Consider the following 26336-nt stretch of genomic DNA (forward strand, 5'->3'; position numbering starts at 1 on the left):
GATGCGGGAAAGAACGAGGGCGAAGTGAGAACATTGGGGATGAACGATATGGATACAGCCACAAACTCTCCAACAGAAAAGGGGAAGGAAAACTAAATACCCGGAAAACTATGTGCTATGGGAGGGTTAATGGGGATAGAAAAATCATGGTTGTGGATACTACATACCTCACCTGAGATGATGATGATGATGAACAGGTTTCTTGAATCTCTGGATGAAAAAATGAGATTGAAGAGACTGAGGAAGTTTGTTCCACAGCCAGGAAAAAAAAAAGTGATTCTGGATTTTGTGAGTTTCACCATAAGGGGGTTTACTGGCAATCCACATGCGCCCTGCAGGAACCTCAGAGGGACAGAACACGGAAAGGGCCGAGGGTGCAAGAGCAGAAAGGATGCGGTAGAATACAGAGAGAAGACTCGTCTGTGATGTGAAAGTTGTAGGCCCAGAGACTCAGCTTCATCACATTGATTCCAGTGATTTTGAATACCTTGGGTTCCACAGCCTGAAGCTGAGAAAGGTTTGAGGTCGGGGTTCCAGCCTAGAGCAATGTGTGAGGTAGGGGTTCCAGCCTAGAGCAATGTGTGAGGTAGGGGTTCCAGCCAAGAGCAAGGTGTTGAGGCAGTGGTCCAAGCCCAAAGATGGTACTGCATGAGTACTACATACCTTAATATCTGATGTACGCAGCAGGTAATTGATTTGAATGGAAAAATCATGGTCCAACATATACATTTTAGACAAGTATTGGCATCACAATTATCAAAGGGTAAAGTGGTTGTTTATTGGTGAAGATAATGGACTGGTATCCCAGAGGTTGTGCGTTCATATCCAGCTGAAATACCTAGTATTAGGGATTGGATTCTAAGCATCAGATAGTCGTGTTAGTTTTCGGAGAACTGCCATGGCACTATTGGAATGTTGTTAAAAACCCAACTGGCTCATTAACGATTTTCTGGGTGGAATAATCTGCCTATCTCACCTGGTCTGATCTACATGCGATGCTCGTCCCCTCACTGTGGTTGACTCTTATTTAATTCCCTTGATAGAGGAGGTCATTCAGCATGACTGGGTCTGAATAACTATAATTGACCATTCTCCACTACTTACAACATAAAAATTATCAAAATGTGAATGACAAAGAAAGCCATTGTTTCTCCACCAATCTATCAGCTTGTCACCAATACAGGGTGAAATGGTTATGTATAATCAACAATCCCAGAGATGTTAAATAGAAAAAAAGAAATGATGGTGACATTTATTTCTCTACAATAAAATACACCCCTCCCCCCCCCCCCCCCCCAACTCTTTTTCTCTTGCCCAAAACCCCCCTTAGCAAAGCAACTTATCCGACAACTTTTGAAAACAGAGCCCTCACAGAGAATGACCATCACGGAATTTATGAATCAACCTTGGATTAACGTATGCTTGGGTGGGGCACATACAAGTAGTTTTATTCTCGATATTGCAATATAAAAGAGACAAATGTTTTGTGCTTTGAAAACGTTTCAATAAAACATGTTTTCACATTAATTCATCTTCATAATCATCATCAAGCAATATTTCAGCAAGGGTTTTGCTGGGTGGTTTGCCATTACCTTTTCAGTAGTAAGTCATGGAATTTGTTCAGGATGCCAGCAACAATGGCCTTCATTTTGCAAAAGATATTAAAGTTGTTTAACGTTCACCAGCAGACCGGTGTTGGCAGGCCGGTCCTCTGGTTCCGTCCTACATCTGAGGGGTGGCACACACATTGATGCCTCGGCCTGTATGCAAAACAGCAGGATGACACTTTATATCTGGGTCGAGATTCAAGCCCAGACTAGACAGCTCAGATGCGAGTGTGCTTACCTGTAAGCCTAATTTAACTCTTAAATGCAAGCGTCAAAAATCCTACATAAACTCAGCCATTGGGCCTCGGAGGCCCAATGGATGTATTCGTGTAATGTTTTTTTTTTTAATCGATTTTTCTTCTTTCATATCCTTTTTCAATCCAAGTCGATGCCCATGGATGTGTATTTGCTCAGAAAATGTGAATCATTGATCCTATTATTTGGAAGAATCACATGCAAGTAATGAATCTTTTTTTCTTTCTTTTTCCAAATTTTTTTTTTTGTTCTTGGTTTTTCAACTTTGTTTTCTCTAAAACGTTGAGGCTCATGGAGGAGTATTTGCTCAAAAAATATGATTCCCTAATCCTTTTATTTAGAATGTATATGTCCACAACTGTCAAAAATCCTACACCTATGCAGCCATTGAGCCTCGGAGGCCCCACGAATGTATTCGTGTAAAGTTTTTTAATTTTCATATTTTTGTCACTGAATTATTTGTAACCAAGTTATAGGAGCATATAATGAGGCTCATATCAAGAAAATAATGATAGAACATACAGAAGTACAACAACATTTATGTGGGGCCTCGAATGCCCCAGGCCTGCATTCGTGTCGGATTTTCGGGTTATAAGTGAAGAATGAAGATTTTCCCACGAGCCTGAATGAAAATTTTTATTTATGTCACTGAATTTTGTGTAACAACATGAAAGTCGGTGAAAATGAGGCTCATTCCAAAAAAAAATTCTACAGCATAGTTTTTGCAACAAAAAAAACCTTGTGGGCCTCCGAGGCCCAATCACTGCATCCAAGGGTTAAGGCCATTTATTACTAAGGAGAGTAAAATTTAGAATAAACTACAGTATACGTTTGATAAATAGTATTCCCACAGACAACAGTACATCTGAACTTCTAAAGAGAGAATTAGGCCTGAAGTCTCTCAAACATCATTATACTTTTTCAAATTTTCATGATTCAAGTATTTAAAATACAAAAGATCCAATTTGAAAACAACTGTCTTTATTTACCGTATCTAAATGCACATGAAGTTATTGATTCTAATCATTTCTAATTTTGGTAAATAAGATTTTAAAATTGTTTTTGTGATTAAAACATTAATATTTATTCATGTTTATCATAATTTTAATAACACTAAAAATAATATTTTTGTTAGTGTTCTTATTGTTCTCATCACAGCCATCATCATTATTGCTGCTTTGATCATCATGAACATCAATATCATCACCAACACAACTATCATAGATAAGCATAATCATGTTCGTCCCGTGATGTGTTTTCTCCTATCCAGCGCTACATGGATGTTCCAGCTACACCATTGCACACGAGCAGAGTGCTGCATGAAGCGAGGGACAAGTGGGATGAGGTGAAGGTGAGGGCACCATATCACTTGGGCCAATGTGTTCACAATGCCAGCATGATGGAGTCAAGACAATGGACTGCTTTAGCTATGAGTCATAAGTTCATTGGTTTAACCATGGCACTGATAAGATTATCTAACAACGACGTGGAAAGATACAGGCTGAACTAGAACGGCACTCGGTGCAGCGCATAACTCCGCCAGGCTGAACATTTTACGTTTTGTATCCCACTGATATGCCGGATCTGGATCAGTATCTGAACCAAAATAGAATTAGCTTGTTCTCGTCACCTAAACAACTCATACACCTAGTTTGGTCAGAACTCGTCCACAACTTTTTGAAATATCGTGCTATATATCGTTTTTGGCCTCATCTTTTAATGTTAAAGAATCACTTAAGAAAAACAAAAAAATTCTCAGATTCGGATTTTGAACCAAAATTGAACAATCTCAGCATTGTCACACACTCAACCTGTCCACTAAGTTTTGTCCGGATCTGGCCACAACTTTTTGAGATATCGTGCTATATATCGTTTTTGGGCCCTATCTCCCAATGGTGAAGAATTACTTTTAAAATTCTAGTATCCGGATCCAGATCTTCACCAAAATGTAATCACTTCTTCTCTCGTCACATACCCAACCTGTCCAAAAAATGTCGTCTGAATCCCTCTACAACTTTTTGAGATATTCTTTTCACAAACAGACAAACAGATAGTGTTGAAAACATAACCTCTTTCCACCTTTGATGGCGGAAGTAATTATCATATCCGGATCCAGATCTTCAACAAAATTGAATAAATTCTTCCTTGTCACAAACCCAACTTGTCCACCAAGGTTTGTCCGAATTCTCCATAACTTCTTGAGATATCATACAATATATCGTTTTTGGCTCAATCTCTCAATGGTAAAAAATCTTTCAAAAAATTCTCGTATCCGGATCTGGATCTTCACCAACGTCTAATCAATTTGTCCTTATCAGATACTCAACCTGTCCACCAAATTTCGTTTGAATCCGTCCATAAATTTTTCAGATATCCTGCTCACAGACAGATCGACAGACAGATAATCAGACAGGGGTGAATACATAACCTCCATCCACCTTTGTAGGCGGAAGTAATGAAAATACATCTATTTATTACAGACGGAAAATGGCAGCCACATCCTCTCCCTCCCGATTAATATATTCATATATTCCATACATGCCTCTCCTTACCCTCCCTTTAATCCCATAGTGTTATAACATCAGTTACCTTTTCCCCCATCTTTCAAGAATCCCGTAGCTCTTTTTTATTTCCCTTTTTTTCTTTCCCTTTCCCATTTTTATCAATTTATGGCCGGCAATGGATACCTTTGTGTTTAAAAACCTCGTGGTATCTATATGATTCACCTTTAAGCTGATACCACAGTTCTCCTGCCATAATGAACAAAATCGATAACAACAAATGTGAGTGTGTGTCAGTCAGTTTGTTTCTCAGTGTGTCTCCTCCATAACTCCAAAACCATGACGCCTAGCAGCCCCAAACTTTGCATGCATACTAAGGGAACTCCAAAGAAGTTCAAGAATGAAAACTGGATGTTTGGGTTAATTTAAACACCCCTTTTGTGGATATTTAACATATTACCTTTATGAGAGGCTTTTCCTTGGTCAGCCCAACTTCACATCGCAGGGGTTTTAGCCACCATTTTCTTTCGGCCTATTCAAATGTGCTTGCCTTGGAAACATGATGTACTCTCATGGACTAATTAAAGTATAAATCAAAATCTTCGGATTTGAGGATCTAACCTGGCTGATTAAATGACTAAATGTCTGACTAAATAAGTGTCAAAACCTGGAGTGAAATCTGAAAATGTTAAGAAATTACCGATTTTTATAACTAAGCATATTCCCCAAGCATTGGATTGTTCGCCCACCAACGGAACGTGAGCTGGGTTTAGACTGTTTGCCTGCATCGGTTGGAGCGTGTTTCCTGAGAAGATTGAGGTAAGTGCTGTATTTGTATCATTACTGCTCTTTAAGTAATCGCGTGGCTGAAATGGCGCTTAAGATATGCCCGGTCATACTCAACACTAACTGGAGAGCAAATTGACCATTTTTGCAGTTGGAACTGCTGCTAAGCTCAATTCCGCAGTTTAAATTTTGAAATTCAGCTCAGGTTAAGAGATTCTAGAGATTATCGCATTTTAATTGTAATTAAATAAAGGCACAAACACCACCCAGAGAGGTATGGAGAGTTTATGGGAATAGAAGGGGGAGAGGTTTTGGAGGAGGTAGGCGTGAGGGGAGGGGAAGCGAAGGCATCACCATATAATATGGCTTTATTTTACTTACAACTTTATTGAATAAAGTGCTTTCATTACTTCCTTGGAAGTACACTTTAAAAAAGGCATGCACACGTACACTTTGAAATCTATCACTTTTGTACACTTGTCATCACCTCGGAATTTATGTACATTTAGAAAATGTGTTGAAAACTGGACAAGGTACGTTTTCATTACAAGGAAAATAGTCGCATACCTCAGTTGCTGGTACCTCAGTTAATTAAAAATAAAGTAAGGTACATTTACTTTCTGTTGTTAAATGACATGGCTAAAGGTCGATGCACTTCATCCAATCTGGCAGGAGGAGGTGATAAACTTGGCAATGATTCTGGCCATAAATTTCATGTTCCCGGGTTTATTACTTTCTGCCAAAAATTCTGCCACACACTCACATTATATCTGCCACAATGTCTTCCAGGAAATACTAGTGCAATTTGAGACCGCATTCGTTCGGGGACTTGGAAGCCAATCAGCTTGCAGGCTGAGATAATGTTAAATAGCTTTCTGTGCTGTTGGCTTTTTCGTGGTCTTTGTCGCCATTGTTGTTCCTATTGCTGTTGTTATTGTTGCTGCTGTTGTTATTGTCTAAGGCACACCCACCTTAAATATCGATCAAAGGCCTACCTCACAAATGCAGAAGCAAGACAGTGGTTGATTCCAAACAACATTTATTGTTTGCTTACTACAAATAATGGCTTAGTGTATTTAAACAAAAAATTTAGTTTATACTAAAACAAAGCTTCATCTGCTATATTAGAGATTAAAAGACTTTGTAGATTGAAAATCAAACCTGAGAAGTAAGGACACACTTTGACCATCATATTAACAGCGAATACATTTTCAACATGAACTTGGAGCAGCTGCTGTCCTTTCCACCTCCTCCCCGCTCCACCACCCTCCAACCCCCTATCCTCTTTTCTTTATTCTTTCCATTGTCATCACTCATAGACCCTAGTGTTGCGAATTATGCTTAACTGTCAGGTTTTATATCGGTCTGAAACAGTCTGTTTTAACTCAACACCTCCTATTGAAGAATTGTTGTTGTTGTTGTTGTTGTTGTTGTTGTTTTATAGCCCTGGACAGTTCTCTTGAACAAGCCCCCGCGTGGCACGGAGACAGCCGATTGATCTCGCAGGAGTAACCCAGAGATCTCCCACATCCACGATGGTGTACCCCTCCTTCACGAAGTTGGAGCCACAACATAGTTAGAGAGGGGGAGAGAGAGAGAGAGAGAGAGAGAGAGAGACAGAGAGAGAGACAGAGACAGAGAGAAAAATGAAGAGTGAGAGAGACAAGAGGGTAAGGGCCAGTCCATGGGGACCGATCGGCAATTTGACTGTGACCGCACTGCCCTGACAAATCCGGGCAGCAGGAAAGAATTGGCCCCCGACTTGCATTGGGGGAGTACAACCACCAGGAAGAGGCGTCCCCGATAATTGTTCCTATTGAAGAGTTCTGTGCCCTTCTGAAAATACTTTTTTCATTCGCAAATCCTCAATCACCAATTAACACAATATCCTAGACTATGCATTGCATTGTCAGCTCTTGAAGGAGTTTGCAATGATTGTACCTTGATAGTACACCTTTCAACCTGCATTGAATTGTAATGAGTGATTATTACCGAAAACCCCTTTGATTTTTCCTTTGCAGCTGCATCATTTCACCCAAAGTGACACACCTCTCACGCTCTTTTGTTTGTAAATGTGTGTTGTGAAATTCAGGCCTGATGTGTATCCTGCCAGTTTTTGCGTTTTTCTATCAGCTCAGACCAGGTGGTGTGTGCTGGCCTTAATGCTGAGATAGTCATAGCTTATGCTGTCATTACAGTGTAGCAACTGTAGGGCAAAGTGCAAGATTTACTTACAGCTGTAACAATGGACTGTGATTACTAAAAGTTGTTAAAAAAGAAAAAGATCAAATCCCTCCAGTTTCTGCCGGTGATAGGGAGGATTGATTAGCTAGTGGTCATAAGATAGGCTTCTGTTGAAAGTCTAAACTCAGTTTTGTAAGATTTGAATGTTGGACGAAAGCAAGGCAGATTTTGAGATAAGACAAGAAAATAACAAGAAGAAAAAGAGATAAAATGACATAGCCCCCATGGTTTTAATAATTTTGCTGTATTGAGTTAAAGGCCGTCAGTCGGCCTTCATTTGGCAGATTACAAAACAAAATCTTCTGCTTATGTACTGTTTTTGTGCCACGTTTGAACAAAATTGGTCCATGCATGTCCGAGAAATGTTTGGGGACACGTTTATGTAACAAAATGTCCATCAGTCGGCCACCTTGGATCTGATCTCGAAAAGAAATCTTCCTCTTCTCCAATGGCTTGATCTCTGATCATCAATTTGGTTTCAGACCTGGTCACTCTACTCTGGATATGCTGCTTCTGCTTTCTCAACAATGGATGGAGGTCCTCAATACCAAACAGGAAATTAGAGCTGTCTCCCTTGACATATCATGTGCCTTCGATACGGTCTGGCACCCCGCTCTGCTCACCAAACTCTCCTCTTTTGGTATCCATGGAAATCTCCACGCATGGCTGGCGGACTTCCTCTCTAGTCGTAGTCAACGTGTGGCCCTGAATGGGTTTCTCTCATCTCCTCTTCCTGTTCAGGCTGGAGTTCCCCAAGGCAGTGTTCTGGGCCCTGTGCTTTTTCTGGTCTTCATCAATGATCTCTCTGACTCTCTTGAAAATCCTCTCTATCTCTTTGCTGATGACTCTACTCTCTGTCGCTCCATTCTTCATCCCTCAGATCGGCAGTCTGCAGCCTCCTCACTCTCTGCAGACCTGGACAAAATCACAGACTGGGCAAACAAGTGGAACATGTCTTTCGATCCTGACAAATCTCACACTCTTACGATGTCTCTCCGAAAAGACCGACTGGACAACCCTCCCATCCACTTTCTGAATAAGCCTCTCCAAGAAGTTCTGTCACTCAAGCTTTTGGGTCTCACTATCTGCCATGATCTTTCCTGGGAAAACCACATTTCAAATCTGGCTTCCAAAGCCAGTCGCTGACTGGGCATCCTCCGTCGTGCGAAATCCTTCCTTGGCACACCTGAGCTCCTCACCACATACAAGGCTTTCATCCGCAGCTCAATGGAATACTGCTCTCCCCTCTGGGCTGGTGCTCCTGCCTCACACCTAGCTCGTCTTCACGCTGTTGAAACCAAAGTATTCAGAATCATTGGAATCTCCCGCGATGAAGCTAACTCCAAGGGCCTCTCACTCACTCACCGCAGGCAGGTTGGTTGTCTTTCCGTCTTCTACCGACTCCTCTCTGGCCTTGCCCCCCCCCAGCTCTCTCTGGGCTCTGTCCCGCAAATATTCCTACAGGTCGCACAAGATCTGCCTGCAACCCTCTTATGGTTAAACTGCCAAAATCAAGACTCTCTGCTCACCTTCACTCCTTCATTCCTCTTTTCTCCCGCCTCTGGAACAAACTCCCTCACTCTCTTCAATCCCACTCCACCCTCCAGGTCTTTAAAACAGCTGTTCACCACCATCTCTTATCTTCCCCCATCCAAAACCTTGATCTTTTCTACCCCTGCTAATTTCACCCCAATTCCACTTTTTTGCAATACCAACTTCTGTCCTGGAAGTCCTTGGTGTCCTTGTGTTTTATACAGCTGGCAATGGCCAGCTGCCGTCTGCCTGATGGTTGCCAGTTGTTGAGTCGTTTTTGGCGCTGTTCTTCTGTCTCCTGCTGTCTGGCCCTCGCGTTGATTGGCGTTTAGACGTGCCTCTGTCTCATCTTCTGTCTCTCCCTGTCTGGCCCTCGCCACACGTTGTTGATTAGCGTTCAGACGTGCCTCTGTCTCATCTTCTGTCTCTCGCTGTCTGGCCCTCGCCAGACGTTGTTGATTGGCGTTTAGACGTGCCTCTGTCTCATCTTCTGTCTCTCGCTGTCTGGCCCTCGTCAGACATTGTTGATTGGCGTATAGACGTGCCTCTGTCTCATCTTCTGTCTCTCGCTGTCTGGCCCTCGCCAGACATTGTTGATTGGCGTTTAGACGTGCCTCTGTCTCATCTTCTGTCTCTCGCTGTCTGGCCCTCGCCAGACATTGTTGATTGGCGTTTAGACGTGCCTCTGTCTCATCTTCTGTCTCTCGCTGTCTGAATCTAGAGACATGTTCTTGATTGGCTTGTCGATGGTGAAAAGTACATTCATCGGCTTCATGGAGTCTCCGATCAGCGATTTTCCTTGCTCGGGAGGTTGAACGTGACAAATTTCTTTTCTTCGGTGCCATTGCCTTTATCACAGTCAGTCTTCCAGTCACTCACTCGTAGACAAATTCAAAATACCAAATTCAAAATACTCGTAGACAAAATACCACGTTTACACGTGGTAAGAAATGACGCAAACGCACGATTGTAACTCTGCGTTGTGTCGTGGGCGTGGCCAATGTGGCCTCATGCTCCCAGGTGATTGGCTAACTCGAGTTCGAGAGAGCCATAATGCGCTACGTTATGGCAAAAAAAAGGATCTAAAGATGAAAGAAAAAAAAAACCTATGTGGTGTGAATGGCAATGTTCCTCGCTGAAATGTGAAAAAACGCAATCGCGCGGCAAGGAACATCACGTGATCGCTCTGAGCGATCAATTGCAACTCTGCATCCTGTCGTGGGCGTGGCCAACGTGGCGTCATGCTCCCAGGTGATTGGCTAACTCGAGCTCGAGAGAGCCATAATGCGCTACGTTATGGCAAAAAATATGGATCTAAAGTTGAAAGAAAAAAAAACCTATGTGGTGTGAATGGCAATGTTCCTCGCTGAAATGTGAAAAAACGCAATCGCTTTTCACTTTGAAATACGTGTGAACGCATAACTGAGTTAATGGCGGCAAGGAACATCATGTGATCGCTCTGAGCGAATCAGCGCGCTGCTCTGCCACCGGTCCGAATATATTCCTCGCTGAAATGCGCTGAGGTAAAAATATGGTAAAAAAATATTATGAAATAGATTTTTAGGTCGGCCATGTTCTTCCCAGGCTCAATGGCCATGTCTGTGCAAAATATCAAGTACGTGAGCCTCTCCGTTTAGGAGTCTATCGGTAACATTACACACACACACACACACACACACACACACAAACCGTGTTTTATATATATAGATTTCCTTCGCTGTATTTGGTTGTATCTTTGATTTTCTTTCCCGCCCCCCCCCCACCCCCACCTCCCACGAACATCTTACCCTTTGTCTAACGTTTTAAATACAAAAAAAAAAAAAAAAAAAAACTTTATTAATTCTTTCTCTCCTCGCGGACACGTGCTTGTTCTATCGCCCCCTTTATCTCCTTTTTCTTCCACCTCTCCAACCTTTCCAACTCTAGTTTCCTCCATACTCATTCAACCCTTTCTCCTTCTTTCTCAAATCCACGTCCTCACTTAGGGACTTTTCCCAGATTGTTTTTCACGGTTTTGTTTAAATATTATTTAAATATGTTTCAACTTTCCCCTGTAGTGTTTTATTCAGTGGTTTATTACAACATGCCGTTTTTCTTCCTATTTAAAAGGCTTTTTCAATTTCCTCTTAAATCCATTCCACTTCAAAAAAAAAAAATTAAATCTCTTACAGTCATTCCTCCCGACATTCTCTAAACTCACCTTCATTCCACTCCTCCTCTATAATTTTAAAATGGATCTCTGACTTGAAAATCACAAAAACCCAGTTTGTAATAAATGTTTCTTTTTCATTCATCATCCACTTTCTAAACTCCCCCTCACCCCACCCTTTCAATTCTCCCCCCTGGCCCTTTTCCCTCCTAAACTCCCCCCTCACTCCCCCCCTCCAAATCTCCCCCCTTCCCAATACTCTTCAAATATCCCCCCTCACCACTCCCCTTCAAAACTCCCCCCCCACCCCTCCCCTCCTAAACTCCCCCCCCTACCATCTTTCTCCAATTCTCCCCCCTCCCTCCTCCTCCTCCTCCTCCTCCTCCTCAAAGCTGCCTCCTCCCCACTTCGTCTCCCTTCCATCTCATACCTCCACCTCCTCCAACCTTCTACTGTGCTCTGCTTCCCCTCAAACAACTCCTCACCGTGCCTCATCCCATCACCATCAAACCATTTGTCCTCCTCATCCTTCCTGTTCTCCTAACTCTTCTGCAATCTCTGACACACTATCAACAGCTCTCCCAACCTCCCCCTCTCATCCTTCATCTTACCCTACCCCTCCCCTGTCCTGCACCCAATGCTCCCCCTCCCTCTTCCTTAACGGTATGGACCTCAAACATCCGGGGCCTTTGCTCAAACCTGATTGATCTCTCCATACAGGTTGCTTCTGACAAACAAGACGTAATGTGCTTAACAGAAACTTTCTTCCTTCAAGATGTATCTGATTCCTTGATATCTCTTCCTGGTTACTTCCTCCTCCGATATGATAGACCTGAGCCTCGCCCTGGTGGTGGGGTTGCTGTCCTGGTGGTGGAGTTTATCAAAAACTCTTCCTCACTCTCATTGCGCTGCCCTCTCTCCACCCCACCCCCAAGAGTACCTCTGGCTACGGCTTCCTCTCCACTCCCACCGTTTGTTCATACGTGTTTTGTACCGTCCTCCAAACAGTGATGACTCCATTTGCATTTTGCTGTCTGACAACATGGACCAATTTCTATCCACTCACCCCAACCCTCTCTTCCTCATATGTGGCAACTTCAACTGTCATCAAGCCAGCTGGCTGGGTGTGGGTACCTCTCTCACCAGCCATGGCGTCTCATTGGGACTGACACAATCTGTCAATTTCCCGACCCAGATCTCAGTCAACGGAGCATCTTCTATTCTAGACTTGGTTATGACAAACCTCCCTGCAAATGTCTGCTGCTCTTCTTCTGCTCCAATCGGTTCGTCTGATCATGTGCTTGTTAAAGTGGACATCTCTCTGGTCATTCTCAGAGAGCCTCCTCAGTGTCGACGGGTCTGGCATTTCACTGTGGCCAACTGGAACGGTCTTCAAGCAGCCATCAATAATCTGGACTAGTCTCCCATCTCTACTCCCTCTGACATCAACTCTTCCTGGGAATTCTTCCAAAGTAAACTGCTCTCTCTCATGCACAGATTTATCCCATCTCGTCTTCAGTTGTCTTACCCTTCCTCCCGTCCATGGTACACTGAATCTTGTGGTGCCCTGAAACGACTTGCCTTTGCCTCTTGGAAGGTGAATCCAACAGAAGGCAATCTCAGTTCCTTCCGCCAAGCTCGGAACATGTGTGTGTCTACCCTCAGGAGAGCCAAGAGGCACTATCTCTCTACTTTCAAGACTGAACTCTCAAACCTATCTCCTTCCTCCAAATCCTGGTGGCGTCTGGTCATATCTGTTTTTGGTGTTTGTTCCCCCTCCATCCCATCCCTTACCTCAACTGGCTACACAGTTGACACCGCACATGACAAAGCCGAATGCCTCAACTCTGTGTTTGCCTCAAAATCTTGTGTCCCAAACCCATCTCTCTCTGTTCCCACCTTACCCATTCGAACATAGCTGCTCCTGGACTCTGTATCCTTCTCTCTTGACAAGGTGGAAAAGTTTCTGTCAAACCTCGACTCTGATTCTGCAACTGGACCAGACGGCATCAGCCCACGGGTCCTAAAATCCTGCTCTTCCGCTCTATCTCATCCTCTCTCTGTTCTCTTCACCCTCTCTTTTGCTCAATGTCATCTGCCATCAGTTTGAAAATCAGCCAACATTACGGCTTTACACAAAAAGGTGGAAAAACAGATCCTTGCAACTACAGACAAATCAGCCTGCTCCCAATTATCAGCAAAGCCATGGAATCCATTATTGCTTTGGATATCAAATCCTTCCTCTTCTCCAATGGCTTGATCTCTGATCATCAATTTGGTTTCAGACCAGGTCACTCTACTCTGGACATGCTGCTTCTGCTGTCTCAACAATGGATGGAGGTCTTCAATGCCAAACAGGAAATCAGAGCTGTCTCCCTTGACATATCACGTGCCTTCGATACGGTCTGGCACCCCGCTCTGCTCACCAAACTCCCCTCCTATGGTATCCATGGAAATCTCCACGTCAACGTGTGGCCCTGAATGGATTTCTCTCATCTCCCCTTCCTGTTCAGGCTGAAGTTCCCCAAGGCAGTGTTCTGGGCCCTGTGCTTTTTCTGGTCTTCATCAATGATCTTTCCAACTCTGGAAAATCCTCTCTATCTCTTTGCTGATGACTCCACTCTCTGCACGCTCCATTCCTCATCTCTCAGATCGGCAGTCTGCAGCCTTCTCACTCTCTGCAGACCTGGGCAAAATCACAGACTGGTCAAACAAGTGGACCATGTCTTTCAATCCTGACAAATCTCACACTCTTACTATGTCTCACCGAAAAGACCGACTGGACAACCCTCCCATCTACTTTCTAAACAATGCCCTCCAAGAAGTTCTGTCACTCAAGCTTTTGGGTCTCACTATCTGCCACGATCTTTCCTGGGAGAACCACATTTCCAAGCTGGCCTCCAAAGCCAGTCGCCAACTGGGCATCCTCCATCGTATGAAGTCCTTTCTGGGCACTTCTGAGCTCCTCACCACATACAAAGCTTTCAACCGCAGCTCAATGTAATACTGCTCTTCCCTCTGGGCTGGTGCTCCTGCTTCACATGTAGCTCGGCTTCAGTCTTTTGAAACCAAAGCTTTCAGAATCATTGGAATCTCCCGTGATGAAGCTGATTGTGAGGGCCTTTCACTCACTCACCGCAGGCAGGTTGGTGGTCTTTCTGTCTTCTACCGACTCCTATCCGGCCTAGCTCCCCCAGCTCTAACTGTGCTCTGTCCCCCAAATATTCCTACAGGTCGCACAAGATCTGCCAGCAGCCCTCTTATGGTTAAACTGCCAAAATCAAGACTCTGCTCACCTTCACTCTTTCATTCCTCTTTACTCCCGCCTCTGGAACAAACTCCCTCACTCTCTTCAATCCCACTCCTCCCTCCAGGTCTTTATAACAGCTGTTCACCACCATCTCTTATCTTCCCCCATCCAATACCTTGATCTTTTCTACCCCCGTTAATTCACCCCAGATCCACTTTTTTGAAATACCAACTTCTTTCCTGGAAGTCCTATGTTTCCAGTGTCCATTTCCAGGACGTTTCCAGTGTCCATGTGTTTTATACCTCTCCCACCCCTCTTCCCATGCCTCCTCCCCCCCCCCCCCCTCCCAAGTCCTCTCCCTCCCACAGATCTCCAGATGCCCCTGTTCTCTGCTGTTGTACTTGTGTGCTTCTCTCTCTCTCCCCATCTTGTCTCCCGCTCCCTTTATTGCATGTTTTGTGTGTCTGTTTTTTATTTTTATTTTTTTGTGATTCATGTTGACGTTTACACGAGCCTCTATCTTGTTTCCCCAAAAAATAGAAATAAATTAAAAAACGGCCATCTTGGATCTGATCTCGAAAGAAAATGACATGGATATATATGTAAGCCATCATTCATTATCTGTGTTCTAACTTTGAACAACATTCGTAAATAGTCGGATCATTATGCTGACTAACCCCCAAAAAATTGCAAGAAAACGTTTTATGGTGTTTTCCTGTAGTATTTGGTCCAGAGAACAACATATCAAAAGTCGGCCGAAATTGGCTCATCAGAAAGGGTTCAAATTTGACGTCAAACAAGATGACGTCAAACAAGATCGGTCCCCTTGTGTTTTATACTTCTCCCATCCCCCCCCCCCCCCCCCCCTTCCCACGCCTCCTGCCCGCAAGCCCTCTCCCTCCCACACTTCTCCCTGCTCTCAAATGTTGTGGTTGTGTGCTTCCCCTTCTCTCCCCATCTTGTCTTCCGCTCCCTCTTTTTGTATATTTTGTTTGTCTGGTTGATTTGTTTGTGAAATAAATGTTAGCTCTTTCACGAGCCTCGATTCAGTATACAAAAAAAAAAAAAAAAAAAAAATGGCCGCCATCTGACCAAAATGTCCAATATATACGCATATCTTTTGAAACAAGCAATTCTAAATCACTTTAAAAAGTAAAAATTAACTATAAAACTTATTACCTTGGATGTCTTGCAGTTGACAGGAGTGTCCCAATGACGCCATGACATCATTCGTTACGTCATGACGTCATGTCATGACGTAATTACATGTATTCTGATGAAAAATTCCAAATTTACGAAAACTGAGATTCACAGGAGTATTTGAAATAGTTTTTGTCCTTTACATCTGTATGGTATGGCATCATCAAATCACCGATGACGTCAAGATGTTGATGCCTCAGCCACTCTCTTTATTAACATGCAGTTTCATATATGCAAAACGACATCGAGTTTGGTCAATGTATCCTCTTTTTCTCAATTAGTTGGTACCCAGAATGTCATTCCAGTTGGAATACCATCACTGCTTTACAAAAAGAAGTCACAAATCAGTCCTCATTTTCATCTAAAATAGGAGCATGGTTCATATTTTCACAATTGCCATCCTGGCAAGGTCCACAAGCCCCGGTGCATTCAAGTCCGTACTTCTTACAACTACATCTAAATGCGTTGCATCCAGCTGAGCAGTTGCAGTGAACCATTTTTAGCAGGATGTCAGGAGCAGGGTTATTGTCCATCATTACTGGTGTCAGTTTGTCACCTTGAATATCCCAGCCCCATTTTGCAAGGTCCATGTTGTCATTATGGCCCATCCATTCCATGACTTGAAGGTAACTGCGTCTTGAGTGATGTTTTCTAGCTGAGGTTGTGGGGGGCAATCGCTCTGGGGTTACTAATGTCTTTGCTGTCGCCAGTTTTTTGCAGAGATGACTGTACCGCAATGATGCTAGAGTCGGACTTTGTCCCGTTAAACAATGTTACCATTGCTTTACACCCAGCACTTTCTACAGCAACTTGATCTGTGTCTGGTGCACAAAAAATCCTTGAACAGGTACGCAATACAGAATCACCCTTGTTGACTTTTTGAAACACTAATTTTTTTCCAACACCAAAGATTCTAGAGGTAGTGTCACACCGAGTGAATGCATGGGCAAACAACAAATCAGTACAGACATCATCCCCAAGTAACTTCTTCAAAATTTTGATATTGTACACATTTGGTTTCCCTTTGTCTGACCGAAAGTAGAGCTCCTTACTGTCTATTTTCCCATGATACAGAAGTAATACTAGGAGATCTGTATCTTCTCCGATAAGGGTGGTTGATTTGGTTTTGGACATAGTGACGGCTGCTTTCACTATGTCCACGTTGGCATCTCCCTCAGCCTGTACAACATGGCAGTGTTTTTGTCTCAGGCACACCGTAATCATATCAATTAGTGACTTTTTGTTCCTTTCATTGGAAAGGAAATCATCCTTCTTCCCCACGAATTTGGGTGTCTGTAATATTGACAGTATTTCTCACAGTTGTTGTCTTCCGTCGCTGGTGGGTGTTGTCCTTTGTGCTGGGTCCTCCATATCCGTCGAAGACAACGGTTGCTTTACCATACAATTCTGTCGTAAAAGATGCGTAAGCATCAGCAATTGAACTGTACGTGCTTCCTTCAGTCCATGTCAGCCGATGTAGGAGGGAACCCCCATCTAAGACATAGTGCTCAGTCTTTGGAATAGACTTGAAGGACAGCATCATCATTAGAAGTAGCATGGTTCCGTATAGCCTCGAGAAGCGCGGGTTTGTCTGCCTTTCGTAGTTGTTGTTTAGCTTCGAACAAAGAGGGTGGATACGGGGAAAGTTCGTACTTCATCATCTCGTCTAAGTTTAGCTCTCCAGACTGACACAACCAGGAACCTCTGAAATAAGAGTGCTGGATCAATTGTTCTATCTTCAGTAACCTTGACAGCCCTTGCTGACGCCAAGGTCTTTACTTTAGTGTTGCGTCTGTGTGAATAAGAAAATACCAACTGACTCTCCATTTTGGCAACAGTTTCCAAACCAACAGTGAAAAGGTTGTGCACGTTCACATCATCATCAGCGTTTATCCCTGTTATAATGTTGCGCAATGTCATCTCATCTGAGAATGGGCTATAGAGTCCAAGCATTGTGTCAAGTTTGGTCCGATCCTCTTTATTCCTCACTATTCTTGCAGAAGTTGCTTCTTTGTGCTGTTCGCTAGTTGTATATCGCATTTCACAAAATTCCTGCATGGCATAATTGTAGGCAGATGATACGGGAGAAGACATTGTCCAGATGGCCCTTTGGTGCTCTGACATTCCACTACCTCTTGTTAAACCCCTTGTACTTTTGAGTGACTTCATAAGCGTCTGTTCGATCACCAACTCACAACCAAGACCAGCCCAGAACTTGTCGCTTCGCCGGATGACATGGTATCCACGCATGAATTTCTGAAACACTTCAGGGTTTTCGATCTCCAAAGCAGTCATCTTTTGGAGATACAGATAAGCAAACTTCAGGTAATTTTGGTGACCTGCAGCAGCAAATATCGGCAAACAATCAGATACAGCATGGATGTGCATTTGCCATGATCCTGTGTGATCAGCCTCAATAAGCTCCCGGGCCACTCCCAACATTCGCTGATAGTTCAACCACAGCTTGCTCGTTTTGGAATTGTCAGCCAATTCAGACTTTTTTGAGGTTACTGCACGAACAATCTTTTCCATACAATCAGATCCAAGCACTCTGTCGACATCTATTTCACCATTCGCAGCTTGAGAGTATAACTGCTCAAGTTCCTGTATGAGAGTCTCAAATCCTGGTTCACTATCAATGATCTTGGAGACGACTTGGTTGGTGAGACACTGGTCAACTAGGAGATGTCCAAGAAGCGCACGCTGCACAGCCTTTCCAGTCATCATGTGTACCACAGCGTTTTCCCCATAGATGGTCTCGAGGATATCTTTGAGTCCACTTCCCTCCATCAATGTCCCAATAGAACCCAATAGCAATTTGGAAAAAATCTGAAACTGATTGGAATCTTTTGTCTTAATACTCTGAAGAAGAGATGTTTGTAGATGGCAGCACTACACTTGTGGGTTGGCTGCCTAACCAGGAAAAACTATGTTAATGTACTCACCTACCTTTTGTTCTTTGGCATGACTGGGGTTCCCTTTATATAATTTAATGGCTAAAATGTCAGTAATACCATCTAAAATCTTCTTCATCTAAAATTTGCCACAAAAACTTGAAATTATGGAAAGCTACGTCATTATGACGTCATGACGCAATGAATGACGCCATGACGCAATGAATGACGTCATGACGTCATTGGGACACTTGTCAACTGCAAGACGTCCAAGTTAATACGTTTTATGGTTAATCTTTACTTTTAAAGTGGTTTAGAACTGCTTGTTTCAAAAGATATGCGTATATATTGAACATTTTGGTCAGCTGGTGGCCATCCTGTTTGACGTCAAATTTGGACCCTTTCTGATGAGCCAATTTCGGCCTACTTTTGATATGTTGTTCTCTGGACCAAATACTACAGGAATACACCATAAAACGTTTTTTTGGGGTTAGCCCATTTATTTCATATTTTGACCCTACTAAAATGAATGTCCGAGAAATGGTTTTGGACTGTCGAAGCAATTCAATCCTTTTACTGAACTAAAAATGCAAAACTCAAATAATAAGATCGTTTATTGCATCACACGTGTTGGGAGGTTGTCTGGTACAACATCAAACCAACCTCTGAAAAGACAGAAAACCCTTCAGCATATTTATACAAAACCTAAGATGGGTGCTACATAGCCTTAGGTGTCAGTGCAGGACAGCTTACAATTTTATCATTACTCCTCTCTTTGTGGGTCAAATGTCCCATCTGTTGACCAAGATTATTATCACAAAGTCTTTACATTCCAAAGATATATGTAGATGACTGAGTCAATTACCTCTGAAGAGTTAACAATTTTGTTTGACCTTCGGAGGAGTTAGAGGGCTGAGCAAACATTGCAAGCAGTTTCAAAATGCAGAGTATTGTGTCAATGCAAATTAGATCAACAGGACATGCAGATTAGGCTTTAATGCCCGACATTTCGACAACACTCAGTCAAAGAGCTTTACATCAATGCCCTTCAGACTAATTAATTTGAACATCCATTCAATATACATTACATGACCAAAAGTATGCGGACATCCCTTCTAATTAGTGCATTTGGCTGTTTCAGCCACACCCATTGCTGACAGGTGTATATATAATGAAGCACACAGCCATGCAATCTCCATAGCCAAACATTGGCAGAATAATGGGCCGTACTGAAGAGCTCAGGGACTTTCAACGTGGCACCGTCATAGGATGCCACCTTTCCAACAAGTCAGTTCATCAAATTTCTGCCCGTCTAGAGTTGCCCCGGTCAAGTGTAAGTGCTGTTATTGTGAAGTAGAAACGTCTCGGAGCAACAACAGCTCAGCTGTGAAGTGGGAGGCCACACAAGCTCAGAGAACGGGATGGCCGAGTGCTGAAGCCGTTCACCATCACCTCCGTTGCAACACTCACTACCGAGTTCCAAACTGCCTCTGGAAGCAACGTCAGCACAATAACTGTTTGTCAGGAGCTTCATGAAATGGGTTGCCATGGCCAAGCAGCCGCACACAAGCCTAAGATCACCATGCGCAATGCCAAGCGTCGGCTGGAGTGGTGTAAAGCTCGCCGCCATTCGACTCTGGAGCAGTGGAAACGCGTTCTCTGGAGTGATGAATTATACTTCGCCATCTGGCAGTCCGAAGGACGAATCTGGGTTTGGTGGATGCCAGGAGAACGCTACCTGCCCGAATGCATAGTGCCAACTGTAAAGTTTGGTGGAGGAGGAATAATGGTGTGGGGCTGTTTTTCATGGTTCGGGCTGGGCCCCTTAGTTCCAATGAAGGGAAATCTCAACGCTGCAGCATACAATGACATTCTAGATGATTATGTGCTTCCAACTTTGTGGTTACAATTTGGGGAAGGCCCTTTCCTCTTTCATCATGACAATGTCCCCGTGCACAAAGTGAGGTCCATACAGAAATGGTTTATCGAGATCAGTATGGAAGAACTTGACTGGCCTGCATAGAGCTGTGAACTCAACCCCATCGGACACCTTTGTGATGAATTGGAACGACGACTGCGAGCCAGGCCTAATCGCCCAACATCAGTGCCCGACCTCACTAATGCTCTTGTGGCTGAATGGAAGCAAATCCCCGCAGCAATATTCCAACATCCAGTGGAAAGCCTTCCCCGAAGAGTGGAGGCTGTTATAGCAGCAAAGGGGTGGACTAACTCCATATTAATGCCCATGGTTTTGGAATGAGATGTGTGATGTTTGGGTGTCCACATACTTTTGGTCATGTAGTGTATGTATACACATGCAACAATATTTGGTCATGATATGAATGAATCATAGTATGTAACATGTACAGATTAAAGCACAATATATTTACCTAACTATATCCCTTTATTCATAAAGAAATATAATTACAGTACATAAAAACTACACCAAATTGATTTACCATTGCTTGGTTTGTAAGGAACCAAGACAAGAGGCGGTCTAACATTGCCTCTGCAGGAGTTACACTTTTCCCCATCCTGATAAATTATTACATGAGAAATGAATTTAAAGAAAGAAATTCAGTCAGGATGCCGGCGATAACTCACCTACTCTTCACGAAAAACACCATCTTCGCTTTTCCAATCAGAAAACATTGTAGAATAATTATTCTGCTTGCAATTCCTCCCACAGGACGCGTTCAACATCGGGTTTTTTACAACTAAAATGGCTGCCAGTCGGCCATCTTTGATTGCATTGCGAAACAAGATGATATGCATATGTACAGCATCATGTGTTGTCTTTGTGCCAATTATTAACAAAATCGGTCCATACATCTCCGAGATATGATTGCGGACACACGCATGCACACACGCACGGACAGATGGACGGTTGAGTCCCAATCCATAAGCCCGTTTTTGACTAAGTCCAACGGGGGCTAATAAAGTAAATGGGATGTTATAGGGAGAGTACTTACTACAAAAGTGGCAGTGGAGATATTTGAAACTATATTTAATAACAGTGACAAGTCAGGAGACGACGATGGTTCACGAGCGAGCGGTATTCAATGACAAAGGACGGACTGTAACCGAAACAGGCCCGGACAGACCAGGCCTCGGAAATGTCAAAACGAAGGTTACCGACCTTGAAATGAGATAGAAAATAATGTATAATCAGTTATGAGGTTAGTTAGCTACACAATACCGAAAATTCGGTTAGATTCTGACAACTTTGAAACTTTGACCTTTGTGACCTTCAAAGGTCAAAGGTCGAAGATTCTGAAATTTGTTGGAAAACTTGTATTTCATGATGTATGTGATAATATAAGATCATGTACGACATTTCACCCTATCAGGAAGCGAACAATGTAATAAAACCATCAAAAATCGACCTTTCAAAATTTCGTGACCTTGGGGCGAAAATGAAAAATCGAGCTCCGTGGGGCTAGACACATGACATTGGCCTAACCAAATACCGAAACCCCTGTCAGATTCCACCAAACCCCTCGGAGAAGATGTAGCTTGAACTCGATTACCTCCAAAAAGACATCTTTTCCGGGCGTGGCTCCACCCACAATGGGCGCAATACGCCCACTCTAGGCAGGACACAACTACTAGATCATGATATCAACCTCCCACCCAAGTTTCATCAAGATCGGATGATATCATCGGGTAGTTATGCTGCGGACAGATAGACAGACTGCACACCCATGACGAATATAGTGGTCACTCTGTTTGATAACTCGTGAACCAATAGCAGCATTTGTAAAGGCCTATAATGATTAATTGAGATGATCAGCATATGTTCAGGATGGGTAGACAATGTCTACCAAGCTTGCTTGTATTCTTTAAAGAGGTAGTTCTCTAGGCGGATAATGATAGTGTAGTAGATTTGGTTTATCTGAATTTTCAGAAAGGTTTTGATAAAGTTCCACATTAGAGATTGTTTGAAAATTTGTGCAAGAGGTGCAAACAAAAAGTAGCAGTAAATGAGAACATCTTGGAAAGTATGGAGGAAAGTAGTAACTAGTGGGGTATTATTGGTAGGGGCCAATTGTGGATATATTGTTATATGTTGCTTATGTTTAAATGAACAAGATGTAAATGTTAGGAGTAGAATATCAAAATTTATAGATGACGAGACTAGAAACTTAATTTTAGAGGATATTAAAAAAGAGGGATCGTGAGGTAAGAGAAGAGAAATTACATGGGATATCTTAGAAATATTTAAGTTCAAGGAGATTGACAGAGCATAAGTGAGTATATTTATTTTTTGATGGCGATAAGAGAGAAGACTAGAGGACACAGCCTAAAGAATAAATAAAAAGTGAAAAATAATAAAAAATAATGTATAATTCTTTTTACTCAGAGAGTTTGCTCGGAAGAGTAGTGGTAATAGGGGCAGTTCATCACTTTTAAAGGGAATTAGATCAGCACCAAGAAACAAAGGAAATGGAATGATATAGAATGAGTCTGGAGGACGATACGTGCGTTTTAATGTGTTGTGCATTCATATTGGGCGTATCCTTTCCCCACGAGTGCTTTGTTTCATGTTCGTTTCCCATTCTGACATGTGCCATGTCATATTCCAAGCACTTCCATGCCCGTCCCTCGATTCCTCGGTATGTGTCTTGTCTCTGTCCCAACCACTGATATGTGTTCTTAAAAGTCCTTCCTCGTGTACATCCGTGAAAATGATCCTCCTTACAATTGTGTCTGTCTTCTAAGTGATCTTTCTTGTCATCCTTGATATAGTCTTGACTGTTTCTTTTCTTGTCTTGTAATTGTTTCTTGACATATTGTTGTACTTGTCAACACAAACAAGGGCTTGAGTTCTGTAATGTGCACGGGATGTGGTGCATGCTAGTTGGGCAGAATGGACTTTGCCTGCATCTATCATCGTTCAAACAATTACTTTACTTACTGTAAGCTGCCTTTTCCTCCTAATGTACTTTATTCATCTATTTTCAAGATGGAGCCATTGTACCTTTTGTGTTCATGAATGTACATGCATGTGTGTCTGTGACAGGGTGAGCTGACCAATGCGTTGGCTACAATGCGAGTGGATTATGATCAGGTACAAATTAAGTGCCTCGATGAATCCAGTAATCCACTGCTGGAAAAACGACGCCAGCGGCAACGCCCGAGTCCTGCAGAAGAAGTGCTACAGGAAGAAGGATCATCTGGAGAAATGCATGAAGAGGAGGAGGAAGAAGAAGAAGATGAAGACGAAGAGGAGGAAGAAGAAGAGGATGAAGAGGAGGAGGAGGAAAATGAGGATGTGGAAGTGAAGAAAGAGGAAGAAGAGAATAAATTGGAAGTAGAGAAAAATGAGAAGGAAACATTGGAAGTAAAGAACGAGGAAGACAAGAAAGTGAAGCACTTGGTGAATGTGAAGGAACTTCAAGAGGATAAGGAGGAAAAAGTAAAAGAGGAGGAAAACCAAAACCGAAGAGAGTTCAAAGAAGATGATGAGAAAGATTACAAGGCAGATGTAAGACATGAGTATGATAGCAATGAAACAGACAAGGAAAGTAATAAAAATTATCAGTCAAAGAAAATTGATCTAAGAGATAGAAAGCAATTTGTTGAGGGTATTGAGGAGGAAAATAAAGGGAAGGATGCCCATGGAAGTGATGAAAACAATGAAACATGTTACGTGAATGAAGAGATTTGTGAGAATGAGGTGAGTGATGAGGTCGAACAGCGCAGTGACAATGAGGTGAGTGATGATAATGATGAAGAGAGCAGTGACAATGAGGTGAGTGATGAGGGTGAAGAAAGCAGCGATGAGAATGACGTGAGTGATGAGGGTGAAGAGAGCAGTGAATATGACGTGAGTGATGATGGCGAAGAGAGCAGTGAAATTGAGGTGAGTGATGAAGATGAAGAGAGCAGTGCAAACGAGGTGAGTGATGAGGATGAAGGTGTTGAGACTCATGACAGCAATGAAATTGAAGATGACGAAAACGTTGGTGAGCAACTGGGTGCAGCTGAAAAAAGGAAAGAGGGAAGTGAGACAAAAACAACCACAGAAAAGAATGAGGGGAATCAGGAGACTTCAGGGGTTGAAAGTCTCAAGGATAACGAAAGCAATTTCAATGGAAATGGACGAGTTGTGAATAATTGTAGGAAGGAAAAGAAAAGCGATTTTAACGAGGATAATGAAGAGAATTGTAATCCTGTGAGCTGTGAAGATGAGAGAATTGATCAGAAAGGGGAGAATAAAAATATTGAAGATCACGGGAGAGCTGAGAATGAGGAAAGTGATCTGAAGAAAAATAAATCCGACATAGAATGTGATACAAAAGAAAATTGCAAGTCTTTGGATGGTCATGAAACTGATGAAGAAGATAACGAGATGAATGAAGATAAATGTAAGAAGGTTAAGGAAAGTAATGAAAGTACTACGGTCGATATATTCAAAAATATCCTACAAAACACCAGCACTGAAGATGTGGGTAAACATAAACGAATGCATGAGGAAGGAGGATGCAAAAAGGAAAAAGAAGAAGGTGCAAAAGAAAAAACAGAAGGTGACGGAGAAGACAACCTGAGAGGTGAAAGTGAAAAACATGAAGGGAACGTGCATGTAAGGGAAGAACAAATAACATTTAAAGAAAACGATGAAAGTCAATGCGAAGATTTGGAAGAACACAAAGTAACGGATGAAGTAAATGCAATGGGAGATGAAAGAATATGTGAGAGGAAGGAAGAAGAAGAAAAAGATATGAAGGAAATTTCTATTGTGCAAGATGGAAAAGAGGGGAAATGCATCAATGATCATCAAATCACAGAGGCAACAGAACAGATCATGTGGGAGATAAAACAAGAAACTGAAGGGGAAAATGAAAAGTGTGAAGGAGAAAAAGACAAAGTTTTTGTTTCAAATAAGGTGGAGGATAATTGCAAGAAAGGGGAAGAAATATATGAGCCGCCGAATGAGGAGAACAAAGGAAAGAAAGAGGTTGTGGAAGAGGGCATTAGATGGGGTGATGCGTCTGGGGAAGGAAAAATCCAGCGAGAATTTGAGAACAACAACAACAGAACAATGGATGAGGTAGAGGTCAATGAGAAAAATGAGGAGGAGAAAGAAAAAAAAGGGATGAACAAAAGGGAAGAGTATGGAGAGGAAGACATTACTACAGGAAATGGAAAAGAGATGAAGAAGAAAATAAGTACCTGTATAAATATAGATTTAAGAGAGAACAAAGGACAAGAAGAAAACATGACAAAATATATAAATGAAAAGGAGAGAGTGATAGATGATGATGAGAGAAAAGCACTTGAAGGGGAAGATGAAAGACGTAATAAGGTAAATGGACGAGACGAGATAGTGAAGTGCGAAGGACAGCAAGAAAATGAATCGGAGGAGAGCAATGGAATAAAAAGTGAGAGAGGAACTAAAAGTCCGGATGATGTAAATAAGGTAAAAAAAGGTGTTGCCCAGTAAGGGAAGTGAGAAAGGCAATGAATGGGAGAAAGAGAGGAAGAGGTGAAAGGTGAAGAGAGGGAAAACGCAGAATTGGAAGGGGGGAAAAAAAGAGTGGGGAATTTGATAAAGTTGATGAATTGGAAGATCAATGGAAAGTGACTCGATATTTGAATAGTAACTCACTCAACAGACAATAACAAAAACGACAGATTTGTGGAATGCAGTCATTTGGAAGTGGAATGTAGGACCAAACAAATTGGAAGCTGATTCAATGCTCTTCGAAGTATTGGGACACTCTTACAAGCTTATTCAACTTTTGCAAATCCGTGCACTTTAGATCTCTGAGAAGATCGTCAAGACATCAACCTCTCAATTGATTAATTTATTGTGGTTTTGATAATATTGCATATGATGCTGATTAATGCACACACACACACACACACACACACACACACACACACACACACACACACACACACACACACACG

General features: G+C 42.5%; 1 protein-coding gene across 1 annotated transcript in view; it reads left to right on the forward strand.

Annotated features, from left to right (window-relative positions):
- The window catches only part of LOC137412417 (uncharacterized), a 216647-nt gene extending 190645 nt beyond the window's left edge, over nucleotides 1–26002 (forward strand). Inside the window, exons 8-10 of the mRNA XM_078767895.1 lie at nucleotides 1331–1416; nucleotides 3133–3213; nucleotides 23443–26002. Of these exons, the coding sequence (XP_078624021.1) occupies nucleotides 1331–1416; nucleotides 3133–3213; nucleotides 23443–25866 (2591 nt within the window). The 3' untranslated portion in view covers nucleotides 25867–26002. The remainder of the gene's footprint in view (nucleotides 1–1330; nucleotides 1417–3132; nucleotides 3214–23442) is intronic.
- Nucleotides 26003–26336: the final 334 nt, after the last annotated feature.

Source organism: Myxine glutinosa, chromosome 1, assembly GCF_964187855.1.
Source record: "Myxine glutinosa chromosome 1, kmMyxGlut1.1, whole genome shotgun sequence".
NCBI classification, from domain to species: Eukaryota; Metazoa; Chordata; class Myxini; order Myxiniformes; family Myxinidae; genus Myxine; species Myxine glutinosa.